At 35.7% G+C, this 24,505-nt stretch overlaps 1 protein-coding gene across 1 annotated transcript in view; it reads left to right on the top strand.

The window, feature by feature from the left end:
• Positions 1–836: 836 nt before the first annotated feature.
• The window catches only part of AKR1D1 (aldo-keto reductase family 1 member D1), a 65,112-nt gene continuing 41,443 nt past the window's right edge, over positions 837–24,505 (top strand). Inside the window, exons 1-3 of the mRNA XM_074267814.1 lie at positions 837–992; positions 13,858–14,025; positions 23,140–23,256. Coding sequence (XP_074123915.1) covers positions 906–992; positions 13,858–14,025; positions 23,140–23,256 — 372 coding nt within the window. The 5' untranslated portion in view covers positions 837–905. The remainder of the gene's footprint in view (positions 993–13,857; positions 14,026–23,139; positions 23,257–24,505) is intronic.

Genomic DNA, 24,505 nt, shown 5'->3' with positions numbered 1-24,505 from the left:
CCCTATGACTCAAATTGAAGGGTAGGACCCCAAAGTCCAAATCTCTATATGGGGACTCAGTTTATACGTCTCCATATTTCTCACTTGGCAAAATTACTTAGGGACTTCTCAAAGTATCTTCTCTACCAGGTCCCCAAGTTTAATACTTTCTGCTTGAGTTTTCACTTTTACTTCAGTTTGTGTATTGTAGACTAGTTTGTAAATCCCTTGAGAACAAAGATTGCCTTTTTTTTTGTATTCCCACACTGAATACTCACTGTGTCAGCCACAAGGTAAGGGCTTAATAATAGCCCTTGACTACTGGAATGTGAGATCCAAAAACCAGGAGAGTGTTTTGCCTTTCTTTTTAATTCCCACAGTTTAGGACAAAGCCAGTAAGTGCTTAATAAATGTTTGTTGTAGACTATTTTTTCTTTAAAATAATTGTCTTAAAATGGAGATTCAGTTTTCATATGAAATTCTCTTTTGGTGATCTTTTAATCTATGGAAATACTTTTTATGTTTAAGTTTAGAATTTTAAAATACAATAAATTTTGGGCAGAATTTTTTACCCATTTTCTGTGGTCTATTTTGTAGACTACAATAACTCTCCAATCCTCAATCCATTTGGTGAGGGGGTAAAAAAGGTTTTGGAGCCTGGAGAATAAAAGAAAGGAAGCATGGTTGATCCATACTTTTTTGTGTGCTTTTATTGTGGCAGTAATTTTTTTGGATAAAATGTTTTACTCTTTTTTTTTTAATATTTCCTCTGGAAAAATCAATAGAAAAGATTAGGAAATTGGTATTTAACTTTCTACCTCCCTCTAGTTGTTACTCCTCCCCACTAGTACCGCCCCTATTTCCAAAAGGTTTACATAAAGCTCCAAAATGTTGGCAACAATTTGGAAATCAAAACCTTCTGCACCATGAATCTGACTGCTAGTAATCACCGAATACCTTTGAATGATGGAAATAGCATTCCTGTCATTGGGCTTGGTACCTATTCAGAGAAAGTAAGATGATTTCTGTTTTTCCTTCCTATGTCATTCTTATAGCAACTTTATTTTTGAGACATATTTGTTTAAACTTTATTTTGAATAGATTGAATAGATTCCTAAACTTTTCTACATAAACCTAATTTTAAAGAACTATTATTCTTTTCTGTGGGCACTAAGAAAAGGGATAAGTATTTACCTTAAAGAAAATTACTGATATTCTTTTAGATGCCAATGAATATTTTACTGAAAGCCTTGTGTCTGTCTATGGTTCTTCTTTTTTTGATCCATGGAGCCAGAAATTCTCAGTGTGGAGGTTTCCAAAACCATTGGAGGGAATCCCTGGAGGGCAAAACTATTTTGACTATATTTGAGAAGCACTGCAGTAGGCAATATAGAAATGTTGGTTGGAGTTATGAGCTGTCTGTCATAGATTTAGAGCTGAAGGACACTTAAGGCATCTAGTCCATCCTCTTCATTTTACAAATGAGGAAACTAAGTCCTTAACAGGTTAAGTGACTTTACTACCACACTTGAAGAGTAAGTGGCAGAACTGAGATTCGAACTTAAGGTCTTTGATTCCAAATTAAGTGCTCTTTCTGCAACATATGTTGAGGTCATTATTTTCTTATGTGAATTATTTTTTAACTTAGAATAAGTAAATGGTTCAAGAAAGGTTAACTATCTGCAAAGGCTTTCTCTTTCAATTCAATACTCTATTCAATACCCTGGTCTGGTCTAAGAAACAAAATATCCTATCAAGAACTCCACTGACTTACTGATGAATGCAGAAAATTTTATTTTACATTGTGCAAGAATAGGTGCCTAAGTTAGTAAACCCTTTTGGAACTGCAAAGGCTGTGTTTTATTTCCTATCCTGAAGAGCAAGTTATTCCCCTGATTCTCCATTAATTGTTAGAAAAATTACAGAATGTAAATCTATCCCATTTATTCCTGCTCCCCAGGGAGGTTACATTCTTATGGAACAAAGTTCAGAAGACTTTGGTTCAAATCTAAAATTTCCAGCCTTTGTTATTCTTTGATGTCCTTGTGGCTTTCAGTTTTCTACTTTAAATTTCATTTTTTCCAATTTGATTTTCATAATTCTGTGAAAACCAAATTCCCATCCATTTCTCATATCTGGGATGTGATTATGGTATATGTTATTGGTTCCTATGCCTGAATTTTAGAGATTAAGGAAACTGAAAAGAATATATGAGACAGAATGTGAGGGAGGTGTGTAGAGAAACAGAGACAGATAGGGACAAAGATAGAGAGAGGCAAACAGAGAGACAGAGAGAGACTGAGACAAAAATGCAGAGAGACAGAGAGACATAGAGAGAGAACAGAGACAGAGAGAGCAAGCAAATACACAGAGAGAAAGAGACAGAGAAAGAGCAGGAAATAAAGAAGAGAGACACAGAAAGAAATAATCTGGTTGGCTATGTTATAAGAATGACTGAGTGTCACTGATCAGCTTCTCTGCTGACCTAGCCACCTAAGTGCACAGCCAGACCAGTCTCATTTATCAGCAAGACCCTACAGAGGAGAGAAAAGAAGCAACATGTGTCCAGAAAGTCACATTGTTTGGGACAAAAAGACCTACCCAAATTGACTACTCAGAGATCACTCATAGAAAGCAGAATTATTTATTAGAATCTTGAGAAGCAGACAATCAGTGGAATGTAGTAGACAAGGTGATACACAGCTTCTTCAGCCACGTTGGATAATAGGATGTAGTCCAGGCCTTATCTAAAATCACGTGACTCTGAAGAAGCTGAAACTGAGGCCTATAGGCTTGATTTATTTTAGGATCTATACGTTCTTCACCCTTTTCCCACATAGTCCCCCTGTTATTCATAAATATATTTGTATATGCATATATGTGTATATATATATTTATGAATAAATATATTTGTATATGCATATATATACATATATACATATATACATGCACAGTTCATCAGTTCCTTTTCAATATTTGTCTCAGCTTCTTCTCTGCATTCAGTTGGGAAATCCACACCCTTGAAGCATCCACCAGTCCTTTAATTCTGGTATGCTGAGTCCACCCTCTTTCCTGTGTAATACCTCTGTATTTGATGTCAAGAGGATCTAGAACGGTTCTTTCCAGCTCAGGGTCTTTCCACATCTGAACCAGGACCCATTCTCTAAGCTAGAACTCATTCACTGTTGAAATCTTAAGGGAGGAGTCTGAGCAATAAGCCCTTTTAGTTGTAAAGTTTTCAGATGTTACAGTAAAGACATAACATTTCCTTAAAAATAAATCCTTGGTTTCAAATATTGGTTCCAAGGAAGAATTTTGAATCTCTTTTGGATAAGGGTGACTATACAATAATTCATAAAGTGATAATCCTACATCTCTTCAGGGTTTTGTTCTAATTCTTCATAAGGCAAGGGAAGGCACTTGGTCCAGGGCAATTGTGTCTCAGTCAATTTAGTCAGTTGCTGTTTAGTTTCCTTATCCATTATTTCCACTTTACCTGATGAGGGCGGATGCCATGGGATATGTAAGTCCCATGATATTTCTAGAGCTTGGGACACAGATAGGAGGATCCTAGCCGTGAAATGGGTGCCTTGGTCTGAATCTACCTGCTCCACCAACCCATACCCTGAAATGATATGCTCAAGGAGTACTTTTATGACTGCTAAGGCAGTTGCCCAGGCAAGGGGAAAGGCCTCCACCCATATGGTCAGATGGTCCACTATGATTAACAGGTATTTGAGATGCCACACTGATGGCAGCTCCATAAAGTCCACCTGTGTGTTTTGGAAAGGCCTGATACCAGGGGCCTTCCTCTTTTTTGGACTTGTCATTGGGCTACCCTATTCATGCTCTGACAAACAGGACACCCGCTGACCAGTGCCACCAACTTAATCAGCACCACGTCACACAGGCCTTAGACACCCCAATGACTGCCCTGATGTAAATGTTGCAGCACCTTTCTCATACCTGCTGTGGTCAGTACCTCTCTGCCATTAGGGAGGAACCAGTGTCCCTCTTTATCCTTCTGAGAGCCAAGGCTTTGGGTTTCCTGCCTCTCTTCTGGGGTAAGGGAAGGTGGAGACATTTGAGGCAGAAATGCCAGAATTAGCACCATCATCTCCTCCATACTTACAGATTCCCCTTCTCCAGCCCATTTTGCCTCCTCATCCACAAAGCAGTTTCCCCTTATCTCAAATGAATCTCCTCTTTGGTGCCCCTGCACATGAATCACTGCAACGTTCTTAGGTAACATAAGATTAGTCAAAATTTCAGTGACTAATGCCCTGTGTGCCAATCCCTTACCTTTACCGTTTCCATTCTTTCCCTCAAGTAATTTACAGGAGCTAATTTCTTTTTCCCTTCACTTATACAAAGATTTAAATATTTTATCTCACATTTCACAAATTGCAATTTGTCTTAAGAAATTCTCAGTCCCTGTGCTCCTAAATAATTTAACAAACTGATAGTGACTTAGACAAGGTCACTCTTTTTCCTCCCTGCCACAAGAAGATCATCTACATATTGTAAGACTTTTAATAACAACAAATTTATCCCAGAATGTTCACACAATTCTTATATACCCAAGTGGATGTTCTATACATTGAATATTATATCAATAATTTTGCTCTTTTTTTAAAATACCCAATACACAGAAAAAATCCCAAACTACATATTGTCCATAACAAAAGCATTTTCAAAAGGACAAAGGCAAAAACTATTATCCTTGGAGTCCCTCTAAATAATTGCATCAATGCAGTTAATTAAAACTTCCTATTTTCACATAAAATAATCTGAAAAGTTCTTAAAAACATCAATTAAACTCTTTAAAAAAAATAACCCTTTCAAACTATATATCACATTTCTGATCATATTCTTTAAACACGAAAACCATTATGTATTTTAGAAACAAATGTTCACTAAATTAACATTTTGTAAGAGCAATCTGACCCCTTAAGTCAGTTTGCTTTCTTCAGCCAAAAACAGTTGCAGCTTTCCACTGCTGCTCTCCCCCTGCAAAAACACATCCCATCTCACAGCCATCTCTCTGTGACTATCCTTTCCAACCAGTTCCTTCTTTTTCCCACTGATTTCTTCTTGAAATCATTTGTTCCCACTATTCAATCCTTCTTAAATCACCTTCATTCTCCTGTCCTATTTCTCTGTCTCTCTCTTCCCAATGCTTACTTACTCAAACCTTCTCCGACATACTTTAAACACTTCAAACCAGTAACTCTTCTGACTAGATGCTCCATTTAAACTATTAATTACTTTTGTAAATCAATCTCTCTTGTCCCTTTTCTTTAAATCACCTTTTTGTTAAAAAAAAAAAAAAACTTTTAAACTTTAAGATTCATAATACAGTAAATATGTAATAACTCTATAAAACTCACATTTCCAGTAAACATAATCCATAATGTTAACAAATTACCCAATGTTTCAGAAGCAAACCAAATAGTTGTTTTTTTTTTTCCCTTCCTTCTGCCTGAGTGCTTCAAGACCACTAGCAGAAACTTCTTTTTCCCAGGTGGGCATTAAGCATATAAAGTTTTATTGCCATTACTCCTTTCTAGCAGACTTTGAAAATCTGCTTTTCAGGGAAAACTTCCCCATCAGTTTAAAATGATCAAGTTTTTTTTTTTCTTTTACTTACAAATTAGTGCAACAGGTTAAAAAGTTTAAAATCACAAAAATTTTATACCAAGCATAGTTGCAAGATGAAAATAACCAATTGCCAAATTTCTTAACCATTGTTCTTAAAACTCTTAATCAAATGTTACAATTATCCAGTTTAGCCTTCTTAAACTTTCTGTTCTCTAATTCCACGAAAGCAAACTTGCTAATAATGAATTTTTTTTAGAAATATGCCTAATTTTTCCTCACCTTCAACAGGTCAGAGAACCCCCATGTTCAGCTATTTACCTTTCTTACTCTGTTTTTATTCCTCCCTTCCAATATCTGCAACTTCTTATTTCCAATCTTAAGTTTCCAATCTTAACACACATGCCAATTTAAAGTTATTTTAAAATTAACCAGTACTTTAGTTTGTGAAATTTCCTAAAATCTACCTAGATATTCCATTCAAACTTCTTTTCTTTAGTAAGCCAGGAAAGAGTTAAGCACCAATTATTGTTTTACCTGAAAAAAAATTATTTTTTTTTTTGGGCAAGATTCCCACAAGAAGCAATTCTGATAACAGGGCTCCTTGTTTACAGGAGTGATAACCACTGTTCTTCTATTTTCTCAAAACTTTCCAAACTTTATTTTCCTCCTTCTCTCCCTCCTTCTACAAAGCCAGAGGCAGAGGTAAAGAGAGAAAAAAAGATTTTTCCAACTTCTTTTTTTTTCTACCTGAGCCACTCTGAATGAATTCCAATTGCCACAATTCAGCTGAATTCTTATCTCTTATGAGCTTGCTAACTTTTAACACAGAACAAACAATGCAAAGCAGGCAAACATACACACACAGACAAACACAGAGTACTATTTTTCTTGAATTACCTAATGTCCTGACATAAATCCTTGGACTGCTATCTTCCCATATTCTCAGTACCGGTATAGGTCACCCTTACACCAACAGTCACCCAAGAGCGCTATCGAAAGTCCTTTTCTTGGGGTCCGAACAGTCCTCCAGTTCTTTTAGAGAGCTTGTTTCTCCCTCGGCCTATAGACCCCCAGACTCCGACTCGCTCTTACCTCTCGAGCTACTAGTAGATCTTCTAGACTGTGCTGATGGTCAGGACTTGTCCATTGTCCTCTTTCTTCAATCTTCAATTCTGCTTTCCACTGAGTATCCCCGCCTTGGGTCGTTGTCTAAGAGGGGAGGGAGGCTGCTCACCCAGAGCCAGAGACCATGGAGAAAACTGCTCCATGGGCGCCCATCGCTGTTCTGGGTGCACATAGCTGTCTCCCCCAAAGACTCCATCCTGGAGAGCCCCCAACTGTTTGGGACAAGTAGACCTACCCAAATTGACTACTCAGAGATCACTCATAGAAAGCAGAATTATCCATTAGAATCTCGAGAAGTAGACCCCATCCTGGTCTGTGAGCCAAATTTCACAGCAGGAGAGAGCCAGAGCCTTGAAAATGCTTATAAGCTTTTATACATTTCAGACAAAGAACTTCCAAAATCCCACCCTCTATCTGTTGTGATTAGTCACATAAATCTACTGTACCCTTGTTGGTCAGCGGAATGTAGTAGACAAGGTGATACACAGTTTCTTTGGTTGGATAATGGGATGTAGTCCAGGCCTTACTAAAATCAAGTGACTCTGGAGAAGCTGAAACTGAGGCCTATAGGCTTGATTTACTTTAGGATCTATAAGTTCTTCACCCTTTTCCCACACAACATCATTATCATACCCCAACCACCACTTTTCCTCAGACTATGAGAGGAAAGCTCTGAGAAGTCAGTCAATACACATTTATTAATGTGCTAAATGTTAGGGATACAGAGAAAGGCCAAAAACAATCCTGTTCTCAAGGATCTCACTATCTAATGAAAGAAATATGCAAAAAAAACTTAGTAAGACAATGTATAGATAGAATAAATAGGATATAATCAGTTAAGAGGCATTAATCCCGATTAATTGTAGGATTAGAAAGGACTTCTTGTAGAAGATAGGATTTATGCTGGGATTTGAAGAAGCTAGGGACTTCCTATTTTATCTGAGACAGAATGAAGAACTAGGACTCTTGAAGAAGCTTCAAAGTGAGGCAAAATAGACAGACTCTCTAGTCTCTTGCTCTTACCAATTCTGGCCTGCCCCTCATGCAACTTAGAGGCATTGATCTATATCAATAGAGAGAAAGTACAATTGTACTTGCAGTCATAAATACTAGCTATTGTTAGAACAGGTGAGCATGTGATCTGAATGGAAATAATCTCTACTGGCATAAACTAGGAACTGAGTTCTACCAGTTTTAAAGATACCTGGAAAACTGAGTGTCAGCCTAGTCTCTCGGATGGACACCTCCTGATTGGACAGAGTCAGGAAAATCTGAATCCAGGTTCTATCTCTGATGGATATTGACTGTATGATCATATAGCAGCATAGGGAAGAGAATACATTTGTGGCTGTGTGTGAAAGTATTTCTGTGCTTGCCATTCCAATACTGTGGTTATATTTATTATTATTATTATTATTTTTTCCTGAGGCTGGGGTTAAGTGACTTGCCCGGGGTCACACAGCTAGAAAGTGTTAAGTGTCTGACATCATATTTGAACTTGGGTCCTCCTGAATTCAGGGCTGGTGCTCTATCCACTGTGCCACCTGGCTGCCCCTACTGTGGTTATATCAGTAGTTCATGAAAGATGATTGATTATGTAATGCCAGAGAAACTGAGGCAAGATAGAGATTAGAGTTTTTTAATATTTTATTTGGATTTCTAAGAGGGAGAGATTGTGCTGAGGGTATGTTGCCCCTAGGGCTGATATCCAAAGCATCCAGCAGCAAATGTGAGTTCTCAATGACATATATATGACTCTAAGCTCAGGAAGACTAAGGGGGTTGGAGTCCAAACTCTGGTGAGTGGGAATCTCCAGGCAGGGACCGTAAATCCAGTTCTAACAGGTTGGGAATAGGACCATAATTCTTACTAACTGGGAGTTTATCTATTTTATATATTTATATGCCTGGGCTGATGTAAAAATTTCTCCGGTGAAAAAGAGTCACAAGTGGATATAATTTAAGAAGGCCTGGACTAGATGACCTCAACAACTTTTCTAGACCTAGATTTCTAACCATGTTTTCTAGAATCTGAGTCTTCTAGTTCTGTGACTTCAGGTAAGCTCTCTATTCTAAATAAATCAATTAGCTTCTACCAGCTTCAAATAAGTCCCTAGGCCATTTTATTTTAATTAAAACTTTTTCTTTTCAAAATATACATAGGGATAATTTTTGACATTCGCCTCTACAAAACCCTATGTTCTAATTTTTTTTCCCTCCCTTCTCCCACTGCCTCCCCTAGATGGCGAGTGATCCAATATATGTTGAACATGTGCATTTCCTCTAAACATATTTCCACAAATATCATGCTGCTCCAGAAAGATCAGATCAAAAAGGGAAAAAAATGAGAAAGAAAACAAAATGCAAGTGAAAATATTATGTTATGGTATAGATTCAGTTCCCACTGTCCTCTCTCTGAGTGCAAATGGTTTTCTTCATCATAAAAGCCATCATCATCATCATCATTGAAATTAGTCTGAATCACCTCATTATTGATAAAGGCCATGTCCATCAGAATTGATCATCATATAATCTTTCTGTTTCTGTGTATAATGATCTCCTGGTTCGGCTCATTTTGTTGTGCCACAGAGTCCTTTTATTGTCCTGCCTCAGTTTCCCTAAGTTGTCCTGCCTCAGTTTCCCTAAATTGTTCTGCATCAGTTCCTTGAATAGTTCTGCCTCCTTTCCCCTGGTTTGCAATCCCCCTTCCTGACCATTAGGACTGAGATAATCAGAGCTGTAGAGATCTGGCCATTCTGACATTCCAAAAGATAAAACTCCACATGTCCTATCTCAGATACCTAATTGGCAACCTCTGTCTCTAAATTCCAGACTTTCTGCCTCTAGTGACTCCCCCTTTACTCCCAGTTTGTCAGAATTTATGGTCCTACCCCCAATTTATGGTCCCTTCTCAGAAATTCTCACTCTCAATGTTCAGTACTCCACCCCTTGTTCCCCTGATCACTCAGAGACATATATAATTTGATGCTGATGCATTAGTGTCCCAGTTTTCCCACATCCCCTCCAACATTCATCATTATCTTTTCTTGTCATTTTAACCAATCTGAAAGTTATGTAGTGGTACCTCAGAGTTGTTTTAATTGGCATTTCTTTGATCAATAATGATTTAGAGCACTTTTTCCATATGACTAGAAATAGTTTTATTTTCTTCATCTGAAAATTGCCTCTTCATATCCTTTGACATTTATCCATTGGAGAATGGCTTGAATTCTTATAAATTTGCATTTGAATCAATTCTCTATATATTTTAGAAATTAGGCCTTTATCAGAACCCTTAAATGGAAAAATTTTTTCCTAGTTTATTGCTTCCCTCTAGACCTTCTTAATAACTAAGTAGTTGCTGTTTTTCTGTGGAAGAGTGGAGGAAAATTCTTTGTCTGAAATAAAATATTCTTCACCTCCTGGTAGAGAGTAGAAATACAAAAGAAATTCATGTTAACATTAACTTTCTAATTAGAGAGTAAGACATAAAAGGGTTATAGAAACTAATTGTATAATTTGTTAATGAAGAAAATTCATCCTAACACTCTCTGTTTTTAGAAATGGGTAACGGAAGTAGAAATAGCATAGGAAGTGAACGGTGCATTCTAGGATATGAATAAGGGAGGTTTTCCTCTTAATAAATAAAAACTATTATATCAAAGAAAGCTGCTTTTTGAAGTTGCAATGGGGTTAATGTCTTTTGGGAGACTCAACAGAGGGGCTATCCTAGAAAGAATGTCAGAATATCTGACTTTGCTGTGTAATCCCATGCATGTAGATACCTTTTTGCTTAGTTTCCTACTTTGTCAAATAAGAGAATGGGTTAAATGATCTCCAAGATCCTTCCTAATTGTATACTTTGGAGATGTATGAAAATTTTCATTTCATAATTTAAGATTTTTTAAAAGTTACAAATACGAAAGTTTTGAGTAGTTGATACATGAAACTCATGTCAATAATAATTTAAATAGTTATTAATTGCTACATGGCAGGCACTATGCTACATGTATCCTTAGCATATGTGACTCAGTTTTTGAAGTCAATACTTGAGAAAATTCATTATTTCATCAATGTAGGTCTTCATGTCAATGCAGATTATAATTTTGTGATACTTGATAGGTTGTGTCCATGAGAGACTAACAAAATATCATCTGCACACATTTTACATTTATGCTGGCTAAGTAGATAAGGCACAGAACCTGGCTTCAGGGAGTTCAATTCTGCTTTCAGACACTTACTAGTAGCAATTCTTGGACAATTCACTTAATCTCTGTCTACCTCAATTGCCTTAATTTTAAAATAGAGATCACAATGCTTCTAGTTCCCAGGATTGTTATGAGGACCAAATGTAATCATATTTATAAAGAGTTTAGTATTGCCTCCCTCTCTAAGTTCCTTAGTTCTTCCTAGCAAGCAGTTGTTGAAATTCAGTAAAGAGTTAAGAACTGGATATATAGACTGGATGTATAATCATTTGCATAAAAGGGTTAATTGAATCCACGGGACCCTAGGGAGCATTTTCTTTATCACTTTAAGCCTAAAATTAAACAAATAAGAAATCAAGCCCTCATTTGTAGCACTTGCCAATTTCTGAATTGTAAATGTTCATACTGAAAATTAAATAATTGGCTCTTTTAAGCCCTTTAAAGCTGGCTCCAGCATACCTTTACCTGTAGCAAATGAAGGAGTCTTTCTCCTCTGTTAATGCTAATATTCATGAATCACAATGATAAATAAAATGGATGGTATTTTCTGTAATTTGTCTTTTTACTTTATAATATTTCTGCTACTTAAACTGTCTCTACTATCTTTAATGGTATTAGTTTTAGCAATTCAAGTAGAATTTTTTCTTTAAACTGCTTATGAATATATCCATCAAAGGGACATTATTTCACTTTTCAAAAATTAGGGACAACAAATGTAGACAATTTAAATGTGATTGTTGAAATTTTTAAGCAATTATCTATTATTATTCAGCTTAATTAAGTTTAAAATGTAGCCAATTTTAAAAAATTATTTCTTGTATTATATTTACCAAAATTAACAATATTGAGAAACATAATGGATAATATACTTTCAGTTTCCATACAAAGATTATTTTACTTTTTAATCCACTTCAAAATCAAATATAACAATGAGAACAACACAGTTTATCCATATCATGAGCTTATGTTAACTGATGATAACTGACAGATTATACTCCTAACAATTTTGAAGAAATAGTTCCAGTTTGATGCTGTTTGTTCATGTTGCATTAAATAAACACTGTAATATTTATCAGTAGTTGGAATTAATTCACTATGATGTCTCAATTCTGTTAACGATGATTTAAACTTTGTTTATTGAAAAAAGTAAGTATATTTACATAGTAGTTACCGTTGAAAATAGCCAATGATTTTGGCTCTTGCTTTACAAACATCCTTTTCAAGAAGATCATGCTCTATCTTCAGTAGAGTGTTTGGAAAATTTTAGAGTGTGTTTTGTTACAGGCACCAAGGAAATGTGGATATTAATGATCAAATAAGATATGCAATCAAATTTCAATATTATTTAGCTCCAATAGTTCACCTTTTTTTCTGTCTGCCATCTTTCCATTTCCCAGCTTTCTGACACTGGTTTAAATTTCTTTCTACTTTCTTAAAAGTTTTTTTCTCACTTGCTTCTGGATTACCTCTTTTATGCTGTCAAAAAGATCTTCATCTTAATAACATGCTGAAGGGGGCAGATCAAGGAATAAGAATTTGTAAGTCACCTTAGATGTTACCTCTTCAGATTTTTATCTGAAATCTTATTATAACTTCTCTGTGAAATATGCATGAGAGATATTATTATCCCTATTATACAGATGAGGAAACAATCTTGGAGAGGTTTGGCTTATAGTGATACAGTAGATTAGTCTGTAGTCACACAACTCCATCTGACACCATTCATACTGTACTATAATTTATTGGTGGACGTGACCTTATTTGAACCAATTGAAGAGTTAGTTGATTTTATATTTCCATGGCTTCATCTTTTTCTGGAATCCCAAAACATTTTCTTACCAGTGTGATGTTACTACATCCTATTGGTAGTTACCAAGTTTAAATGGGACTTCATAAATGAAGTAGCTTGGAGGATTTTTGAAGACAATAATAGACATAAATTGGCGCACACACACACACACACACACACACATATACACACATACACACACAATACACACAGAAATGGATTTGGCAATTAGCAATTTTAGTTGATATAAGGACAGAAATGTTTTTAGGATAACCAATCTATGACTAAGATGATAGGAAAAGATAATAAAAGTTGGAGGGAATGTGGGAAAACTAATACATTGTTGGTGGAGTTGTGAACTGATCCAAGCATTCTGGAGAGCAAGTTGGAACTATGCCCAGAGGGCTATCAGACTGTGTATAGTATACCCTTTGATCTGGCAGTTTCTCTACTGGGTCTGTATTCCAAAGAGATCATAAGAAAGGGAAAAGGACCCAGATGTGCAAAAATGTTTGTGGCAGCCCTTTTTGTAGTGGCAAAAATTGGAAACTGATTGGATGTCCATTAATTGGAGGATAGGTGAATACATTATGGTATATGAATGTTATAGCGTATTATTGTTCTATAAAATACGATCCTCAGGATGATTTCAGAGAGGCCTAGAGAGACTTACATGAACTCATACTAAGTGAAATGAGTAGAACCAGGAAATGGATCTGGCTATTTTCAACAATGATGTGATTCAGGTCAATTCCAATAGATTTGTGATAGAAAGAGTCATCTGCACCCAGAGAGAGAGAGGACTGTGGAGGCTGAATATGGATCACAACATAGTATTTTCATCATTTTTGTTGTTGTTGTTTTCTTTCTCATTTCTTTCCCCTTTGATCTGATTTTTCTTGTGTAGCATGATAAATGTGGAAATATATTTAGAAGAATTGCACACATTTTACATATATTGGATTACTTGCTTTCTAGTAGAGTAAAAGTAGGGGAGAAAAAAATTTGAACACAAAGTTTTGCAAGGATGGATGTTAAAAGCTATCTTTGCATATATTTTGAAAATAAAAAGCCATTACTTAAAAACACAAGAAAAGAAATAAACCAATTTAGAGTCAAGTCTAATTCACCTTTTTTTTTCCTCTTGTTATTTCAGAGCATTAGAGATTTATGCCATGAGTCTGTTAAGATTGCCGTTGATGTTGGGTACCGCCATTTTGATTGTGCTCTCCTGTATGACAGTGAATCTGATGTGGGAAGAGCAACCAAAGAGAAAATTGCTGAAGGAAAAGTGAAACGAGAAGACTTATTCTTCTGTGGCAAAGTAAGGATTTATTCTGTCACTCTTCCTTTTATATTAATAGGACAGGGCAGGGCTAAGAAAATTTAAGAAATAATTGTTATTAACAATTACATGTTATTGAAAACAATCTTATGTAAGTCACTATGCTAAACCATTTCAAGAAATCTAGACCATTATTTGAACTAATATAGATCCAAAGAAGGAAAATTAGGAGAGGGATAGGTTCCAGTACTCTTGAAAAGAAAAAAAGAGTAATAATTTTCCTACCATGTCACTATTATTTTATATGTAAGTTTGGGCCTAAATGAGAAGGCATGATTTATCCTTTCTTTTAATCTCTTCTTCACAAGTATTGCTGGAATGGGGAATATTCACCCCTCTAAATATAAGTGAGATTCAAAGTCTGAATTCATAGGTGATTTTGCTTTTTAAAATGTAATTTGAAAATCTAAACTTGTAAACTAGGTAAGTTAAAGATTAGGGGTAAGAGGTAGGACAGGAAATAGAAGGGAGGTAGATCAGAGAAATTATAGAGGGAAGAATGAGACATTTTTCACCCTTGCTCAAAAGTGTCATTAAGATTTTCTTTAAAGAAAAAATAAATTTCAATGACTTATTGATTCTTTCCCTCTCACAATTATTGTTATTCTGCAAATAATCCCTCTATCTGTCCTCATCTCTGTCTCTTTGTCTTTACCTCTATCTCTGTCTTTCTCTGTTTTTCTCTCTGTATCTCTCTGTCTCTGTTTCTGTCTCTGTCTCTCTGTCTCTGTCTGTCTCTGTTTCTCTCTGTGTGTCTCTCTCTCTCTCTCTCTCTCTCTCTCTCTCTCTCTCTCTCTCTCTCTCTCTCTCTCTCTCTCTCTCCTCTCCTCATACACACACTGGGGCCCTGCCTTGTAACAAAAAAAAAAAAAAAAAAAAAATTAAAATTAACTAAAACAAATCAATGCTTTAGCTTTGGCTGACAACATATATTTCATTCTGCACCAATATCCCATTTTCTCTTTTGTAAAAGGAATGAAACATGCTTCAATCTTGTTAGGTTCTTATTAAGTGCTAATGAGATAATAAGATATTAGGTTCTTACTAAGTGCTAAGTCGGTACTTAACAATTCTCTAGTTCCCGGCCTTTACTGAGAGTTTTACTTGTGAATTCCTGGGGAAGAGCTAGCATGCTCAGGAGGAACAAGTTCATTGGTTGAAGTAATTTTTCCCAGAAGCCCTTGCATTATCCCACACCCATTCTCTGGGAGGATAAAAGAGGGCAGTTCTGGAGGAAAGAGGGAGTTTTGTCTGGACAAGACTTGAGACTGCTCTCTGCAGGAAGGGAAGTCAGCTCTCTACAGGAAGAAGAATCTGTCCGAGAGATCTGAGTTGACATAGCAGATCTCCTCCCAGAGAATGATTGGCAGCTTCTGGAGACAACAGCACATTACAAATTGGTGCCCAACATGGGGCAAGGACTTTTGCTTATCCTGACAAGGACTTATTCTGAGCCCTTCAGAGGAGCTAGCCCAGACCTTCGCATTTAAGGACTTATTCTGAGCCCTTCAGAGGAGCTAGACTGGACCATCGCAATTTGGCGCCCGAACACTCCCTCCAGGGAAGAATCCTCGTGGTTTGAGACCCAATGAAATCTGGCAAATGGATGTGACCCATTATAAATCTTTTGGTCATCTGTCTTTCATCCACGTTGTAGTAGATACCTTTTCAGGATTCACTTTTGCAATGCCAACAGCAAAAGAGACAGCCTGAGTGGTCACTGAATTCCTTATCCAAGCATTTGCAATTATGGGTGTGCCACAAGAAATAAAAACAGATAATGGGCCTGTATATAGTTCTAAACATTTTGCGCACTTTTGTGCGCAGTATAACATTTTAAACACTACTGGAATACCTTTTAATCCGCAAGGTCAGGCAATAATAAAGAGAAGAAACAGAGACATTAAGACACTCCTCCAAAAACAAAAGAAAGGGGGAGCCACAGGTAACCTTAGAGAACTTCTAAATTTAGTTCTCTATACCATTAATTTTCTAATTTTTGACAAAGATGCACTGGCTCCAGCAGACAGGTTTTATAACCCACCAGAAGGGCAGTGTCCAGTGCGAGCAGCTCCACTGTCCTTAGATAAGCGCCAGGTGATGTGGAGAGACCTAGAAAGTGGTGAATGGAAGGAACCAGATAGGTTAACTGCTTGGGGGAGTGGGTTTGCTTGTATTTCTTCAGATGGAGAAGGAATCAGATGGGTACCAACGAGCCGTATTCGCCTTGTCCATTGGAGAGAGACAAAAAAAGAGAAAGACCTCAAAACAAAGGAGAAAATCTAAGAAACATCTGACACTAAAAGAGCATGGCTAATAAGAAGACCGTTAAAGAACTTTAAAAACCAGCAGGAATCATTGGATTTCCTAACACAAGATGAGACTAATGGACGATGGACTTATGGACATTTATAAATTCTCAATTTATGATTATTTGATCATGTTATTTGTTACATACTTCTAGCATGTTATGTTACTATGTTACTATGTGTTTATGTAATCTATGTAATTATGTGTAATTCCTCCCATATTGATGGATTTATGTTTCAAGGTCATGACCACCCTATGTTCTAAATCAAAAGAAAGGGGGAGATGTTAGGTTCTTACTAAGTGCTAATGAGATAATGAGATATTAAGTTCTTACTAAGTGCTAAGTCGGTACTTAACAATTCTCTAGTTCTGGACTTTACTGAGAGTTTTACTTGTGAATTCCTGGGGAGGAGCTTGCATGCTCAGGAGGAGCAAGTTCATTGGTTGAAGTAATTCTTCCCAGAAGCCCTTGCATTATCCCATTCTCTGGGAGGATAAAAGATGGCAGCTCTGGAAGAAAGAGGGAGTTTTGTCTGGACAAGACGTGAGGCTGCTCTCTGCAGGAAGGGAAGTCGGCTCTCTACATCTGTCCGAGAGATCTGAGTTGACATAGCAGATCTCCTCCCAGAGAGTGATTGGCAGCTTCTAGAGACAACAGCACATTACACAATCTTATGAAGTAAAGATTAGTTCTTGAATCCATCATTTCTGATATAGTATGTCTATATCTTTTTGAAATGTATTATAGAAGCAAGAATTCTCTATTTGGACTAATAAAAGACTGGGATTTGAATTCTGGTTTAATATACTTACTCAAAATGCTACCCTGCCTAACTCATTTAACTTTCATAGACTACAGTTTTCTCACTTGAAAAATGAAGGGGTTAGACCAGATAATTTGTAAGTTCCAGTTCTTAATACTATGAAATGAATAGGATTGGAAATACTCCCTAACTTTTGAAGTTATTGTCAAGCTTTTAATTGTTAGTTCATCTTCCCTACTCCTTGCTTCAAAGAATCAATCTGCTCTTCAGAAAAATCTCTGCCTTTACTTTGCATCACATAGAAATAAAGGAGTTTGTGTTTTAGTATATTTGTGAGATGTCAGTCTGTCATTTTCAAACTTTATATATTTTCAATTTACTTAATGTTATAACTCTAAATCCCACTTTCTTCTGTATTGTAAATTCATCCACTGCAGGTAAAGCCAACTGATGCTTTATGATGAATCAAATTGTCAGTATCTGTTCCTTAATCTACAGTGATATGGAGTAAGGGGTTGAAAAGGAAATCATTTTTGTAAGAATTAGCTATTTTCCCAAACTGAAGTGTGTACAAGTGGTTAAGTAATTACTTGTGCTACTACTATTTTGTGAAGCATAAGCAAAGACGATCACAGAGGTCTTTGATCCATGAACTGACCAGGAGAGCCCTTGAAGTCTTCTACTCTCATAGCATCTAGAGATGTTTTCAGATTCTGGCCTTCCCTATGTAGTCACTGAGACCTAATTTAACATTTTGCAAAAATTTCAAGGGACTTTACTCACCTTAACAAATATTAAAAAGATTGAAATAGACATGAAAATTTATTTCATTCAAATTTGTTTCTGGGAAAATACAATGAGTTCTACTTTGAACATGTCGAACTTGAGCAGACAGAGATAGTCAGGTAATAGACATGGGCAAATGATAAGGTTTTGTTATACAGATTTGGGAGTCATTTATAGCTGAAAATATGGACCTAATCAGGTCAAAACTAAGAGTAAAAACAAGGAAGAGAAGAGAGCCCAGAGCAGAGCCTTGCAAAGGAGGAAACAAGTACAGAGAGATCTGGGGCAGAACATAATGTGATGGAAAGTATGTGATAGTCAACAAATTTGTAGTAATGAAAAGAGCTAAATTGGGGGGGGGAGAGTGAAAGTAGGAGGAACAACAAAACAAATTACCATGTAAATCCCTTATGCAAAATGTCACATAACCCAATAGTGTGTTATTTACTCATTCCAGTAACTATTGGGAACATTTCCTGGTCCATGCTACCAAAAATCCATTCAAGGGGAAACCCACTGGTAAGCACTACCACTGGAACCCATAATTCTTCACAGGTGAAAACCTAATCTTTAATTTAAATTTAACTTTAGTTTAATACTAAACTTAACCTTGATCCTAAAATCTCTTCCCCTTATAGAATTCCTCAATTGTGAGACAAACCTATTCCTAAATTTAAAGTTAACCTAAACAAATTATATATGTTAAATTTTAACTCTGAGCTTAAACTAAAACTATATTGGATCTTGGAAGATGTAGGGATCAAAAGCAAGAGTTGGACTTTCACACACAGTTTCTTAGTGAAAGATTAACTGGAAGATTCTAGGAGATTTGCATTTTTGCTTTACCTTCAGGTTTTTTCTTTCTAGATCCAATTTTTCTTGTGTAATAAGATAACTGTATAAATATGGATTTAATGTATACTTTAATATATTTAACATGTATTGAACTATCTGCCAACTAGGGGAGGGGGTAGGGAGAAGGAGAGGAAAAGTTGGAATAGAAGATTTTGCAAGGGTCAATGTTGAAAAATTACCCATGCATATGTTTTGCAAATAAAAAGTTATAATAATAATAATTATATATATATATATATATATATATATATATATATATATATATATATATATATATATATATATATATATATATATATATATATATATATATATATATATATAAATATTCTAGGAGATGTTTCTTGAAGACTATTAGTCCAGAGGTCAATGTATTCTCTCAATCTTGTTTGGGTCACAAAAACTGTGATAGGTCCAATAATAGAAAACAGGTTCAAGCTTCCAAAAATGTTAATTTATTAAGAAATGTACTTAAATTGCCCAATAAATTGGGACCGGTCCCCTTCCTCAGCTTTGGGAATGAATCATGAATATAGGGAGAGATAGATTTTTATACATTAAAAGCAATTAAGCAAATAAGAGCAATTAATTAAAAGGAAACAATTAACCAAGACACAATATTAGGGGACCTGATTTCTAATTGAAGGAAATACTAGGAACTTTCCAAGTTGGGAAGGGGAAAACAAACAAGTACAATTTCCTGAAATTAGAAAAAGAAGTGCCCATTCCCCACAAGTGTTTGGAAACAATCAAAGGAATATGGGAATAATAACTGATTGCATAATGTGGGGCTAGTTTTTAGATAAGACACATAAGTTGCTTGAGATGTATAATTGTGCGAAAATTCCTTGCATCATTTTTCAAATATAACCAAGTTTCTAGTCAGCATAAACTAGGTCCTTAGTTAAGAGTCTTTAGGCAGCAGGCAGAGGTGGTCCAATTTCCCAACTATGCAAGACAAGATTTAAACCATGTCATAAAGTTTTCTCACAATTCCCACAATTAAATAAAATTTCCTAATAAGACAGAAATTGGACTGGGCCCATAATTGAATAGAAAGGGAACTGAGCTAGCTCCAGGATTGAGTCATAAAATAGAGTTAGTCCAGCTCACTCAATTGCCATATACCATTTGGTGTTTTACTTCTATCAGTTGCTTCATGGATGGGTAATTATAGTATCTTTTCTTTAGAGGCTGCAACAAAGAGAAATCTGGGAGAGAAATAAGAAAAATAAATGGCCTCTCTTTTCTAAGTCAAGTAGTAGGTTTGTATCCTAGGGGAAAATAGGAGATGTGAGAGAAGAGAAGAAATTTAGAACCATGGTATCAAACTCAAAAAAGAAGTAGATTCCATAGAAAACTACAAATTAACATCATTTATGTTGTATTGTACTTTTGTTTATTTTTGTAAGGCAGTTGTGAGCTGCCCAGTATCACACAGCTAATCAATACTATCTGAGGTCAAATTTGGACTCAGGTCCTCCTGACTTTAGGGGTGATGCTTTATATACTGTGCCACATAGTTGCCTTATTTATTTTGTTAAATGTTTTCCAATTACATTTTAAATTGATTCAACCCCACTGGCATATGTCTCAGATATGTCACCTCTGGTTTAGAATACTACACTGCTATGAAGACTATAAGTCAATAACGGAAGAATAAATGGATTTACATATAGTAGTTTCTGGCAAGTCACGATATTTAATATGTCTGTTCTGTACTTGTATACTTTAGAATTTAGAGCAAAAACAGTGTGTTTAGAATTTATTTTCTTGTTAAATTTCATCTTTGGTGATAAAGCTGCAACCTTTCCATATCATTTCAAAGAGTTCTTTCATCCACATATCTGTTATTCTTTCTTAGCTTTGTGATATTTGCATATCTGATAAATATGTCTTGCATGGCTTATCAAAACGTGGACTTCTACTAGAATCCATGAAAATACCATGTGGATGGTGAAGTCTTTCCATTTTCAACCACAGAGAACAAACACTAGACAAATGCCAGGAATAAGCTGCTTCTGATTTGTTTCCAAGAGAATCAGTAGATGTAAGCAGAGATCAGTCATTTTAATGCATTTTTATGGGTTCTCCAAAATATTATTGCTTCCATAGAGATAGCCCATCTACTAATTCACAGTTTTAGACCTACATGTGTTAGATAGCCATTGTGCCATTGTCTCTGATGATTACCTTCTCTTTCAAGATACTAGATAGCTAAGTAGATAGAGCACAGAACCTGGCATCAGGGAGTTCAATTCTGCTTTCAGACACTTACTAGTAGCAATTCTTGGACAATTCACTTAATCTCTGTCTACCTCAGTTGCCTTAATTTTAAAATGGAGATAACAATGGCATCTAGTTCCCAGGATTGTTGTGAGGACCAAATGTAATCATATTTATAAAGAGTTTAGACAGTGCCTGGCAAAAAGTAGACCCTTATTATTTGTTCCCTTCTCTTCCCCACGTATCTTTACCTCCAGAATTCCTAACATGATGGTATCTTCCTCTTTATTTTGCAATAGATCTCCAAGAACCCATTAGTGTTTTTCTTTCTAATTTTTTACTGAGCATGAGATTGTTGGGTTGTTTTTTTCTTCAGGAAATCCAAATTCTCCCTATATGAGAAAAATAACTGAACATACTGCTTAATTCCAGTCATGCAGAATTTCTCACAGAAAATTTCTGTGTTATAGCTTCGTACTTCATATAACTTCATTTATTTTTACATATCCTTGGGAACTTTTTAATTCCTGATTTCTTTCCTAGATTATTTATTTCATCTTTCCAAGGGTTCTTTCTTCTCTCTAATATGTTAGCATTATCAGTTCATGACAAAGGAGGCCATATGATAAGCCTTTAATGCACTTATCATTTATAAAACCTTTATAATGACTCAGGATCTTCCATTTGGACTGACAAGTAGAGTCTCCCAGAGCAAGATTACATCTCTCCCAAAGGGGTCTAAAGTTGGTGGAGACAGAAAATCTGAGAAGGTGATCTTCTCTAATGCTTCAGCCTTAGATCTCAATTCCATTGTGATCTGTCCAATGTCAGTTACTAGTGATTAGTGTCCAAATGTCATTTAATCAATTAACATCCCTTAGATTTTATAAAGAAATGTTAACTGAAAAGATAAAATAAGTACAAGCATTTCCCTCTAGCATCCAGAGGCACTCTCTTCTTTCTCTTTTCTACATTTAGGAGAGGAGGGTTATATAAAACAATTTTTACATAGTATTTACCCTAGGGATTTCACTTCCAAATGTAATGTAGCCAATGGAAGAGTCATCATCATTCTCTTGGCTGCTTTCAAATCCAGTGCTCAGCTGGATCAATTAGGTATCTTAGAACTTCTTACTGGATTCAATTGTCCAAAAATTTTGGCATAGCCCTCTGGTGATTCAATCTCTCAACTTTTCAAATCTGAGAAGATAATAACCTAGTTGAATGGATACATCTTCACCTAAGAGCAGGAAAGAACAGATTCAAAGAACAAGAGAAGTATATTCACAGTTAAATGTGGGTCCTTTCCTACATTTAAATTTAGATTAAAAGCCCAGATGTCTCCCTCCCCTTCTCTTGCCAAAAGCTTACAGCATATCTTCTCTCATGTGGGAGAAAGGGAGAGAGAAGTTTCCTAAGTAGTGCCTCTCAAATGCTCACCTTTTTCTGGTTCAGCAATCAACCAAAAGTTCATTTCTTTACATAGTTAGCCAACTTTAATTGTGCACACTGTTAAGGCTAATGTGAGTATTTCATCTACCAACCAGTTGCTCATCTTCATAAAGCCTGGGGTTTAGTCCCTTGATTTACCTGAACATAAACATCCCATCTCCTACCTCTATGTCTCCCATTCCCAGAATATTCTCCATTTTCATTATGGAAACCATAACTTATTTCAATGCATAGCTCAGGTGCCATTTACTATACAAGGACCATTCCCCCTAGTTGCTAGTGATTTCCTCATTTAAATTACTTTGCAAATATTTTGTCTGTGTCTTTCTACTCTATTTATTCTACTGAAAAAAACCAAGCCTCTTGAGGACAGAAACTGTTTTGTTTCCATTCTTAAAACCGCAACACCTAGCATCACTTGTAATAACATAGGAAAGTTGACAAAAGCTTGTTGAATTAACTAATTTTTTTCACCAGCAACACCATATAAAGTGAACATTTGGTCATTGACATCATTCAGGATAAGGCAAAGACAAATTTAATCAAACTTTCTTTAGAGACCCATGTGCATTCTTTAAATTCATTTGCTCTCTGGCAAATGGATAAAATTTTATTTTATCTTAACCCCATCAGGTACTATGAAAGATGGAATTTTTATATCAGATAACTTTGTTTCATCATTTTCCTTTTTCTGTTTCAGTTGTGGAGTACTTACCTTAGCCCAGAGATGGTACGACCAATTCTAGAGAAGACACTCAACAATCTTCAGCTCGATTATATTGATCTTTACATCATAGAGATGCCAATAGCTTTAAAGGTAAATAGAAATTCCTATAGACTACCTTGTTTGCCCACAGTCTAAACCTCTGTACAGAAATGCTAAAATATATAACATGAGTTCAATATATTTAAGGAACCCTAACCACAATCTTCTATTGCACCATTTTTTTCTTATGCCTTTCCCTTCCTAAACTTACTATTTGCTCCTATTGTAATCTCCAATCCATTCATCCCTTAATACATTTCTCAGGCCATCTGATCTGGTTTAACTCTCTTCCTTTCCTAATTCTGATGCTAATGTTAGCCAATTGAACTGTATTTTTCCTCTATTTTTTTTAATCCTTTTTGTATTTTATTTTTTCTCAGCTTCATGTAAAAAACATGTAAAAACAATTTTTAACATTTATTTTTAAAACTTTGAGTTCAATTCTCTCCCTTCCCTACCCCCTTCTTGTTATGAAGGTAAGCAATTTGATATATGTTATATATGTGTAGTCATGCAAAACATTTTCATAAAAGTCATATTGTACAAGAAACAGACCAAAAAATAAAAATTGAAAAGTTTAAAAATATGTTTCATTCATTCTACATGCAGACACCATCAGTTCTTTCTCTGGGGATGGAGAGCATTTTTCATTATAAGCCTCTGAGAATTGTTTTGGATCATTGTATTGCTGAGACTTAGCTGAGTCATTCACAATTGAGCATTTTACAGTATTGCTATTACTTTGGACACAGTATATTTTACTTTGCATGAGCTCTTAGTTTTTCTGAGAGCATAATGCTCATTGTTTGTTGTAACACAACAGTAATCTATCACAACTACATATCATAATTTGTCCAACCATTCCCCAATTGATAGTCATTCTCTCAATTTCCAATTCTTTGCTCCCAGAAAAAATCTGTTATAAATATTTTTGTAAATATGAGGTCCTTTTTATTTTTGGAATACAGACCTAATTTCTAGGTCAAAGGTTACACAGGATTTTATAGTCCTTTGGGCATAGTTCCAAATTGCTCCTCAAAATGCTTATTTTAGGTCACAACTTCACCACACTGTCCTATATTCTTGAATTCCTTACTCTACCCCATTTTCTTCCCCCAATCATTCATCCCTTGCCAAAATTCAATCTTATATTACTCCCAAATATGTCTCTTCTCCTTTTATTCGTGGGCTGCTAAATGGAGTTGTAGGAAGTCACACTCCTGGGATGACTGAATACTCTCTAAATTCATAATATCTAACCTCAAGTGGGATCTTTTATTCCTCTTATTCTTTCCTAATT

Source organism: Sminthopsis crassicaudata, chromosome 5, assembly GCF_048593235.1.
Source record: "Sminthopsis crassicaudata isolate SCR6 chromosome 5, ASM4859323v1, whole genome shotgun sequence".
Classification (NCBI taxonomy): Eukaryota; Metazoa; Chordata; class Mammalia; order Dasyuromorphia; family Dasyuridae; genus Sminthopsis; species Sminthopsis crassicaudata.
The sequence above is the reverse complement of the archived record's forward strand: the minus strand, read 5'-3'. Positions and strand labels throughout refer to the sequence as shown.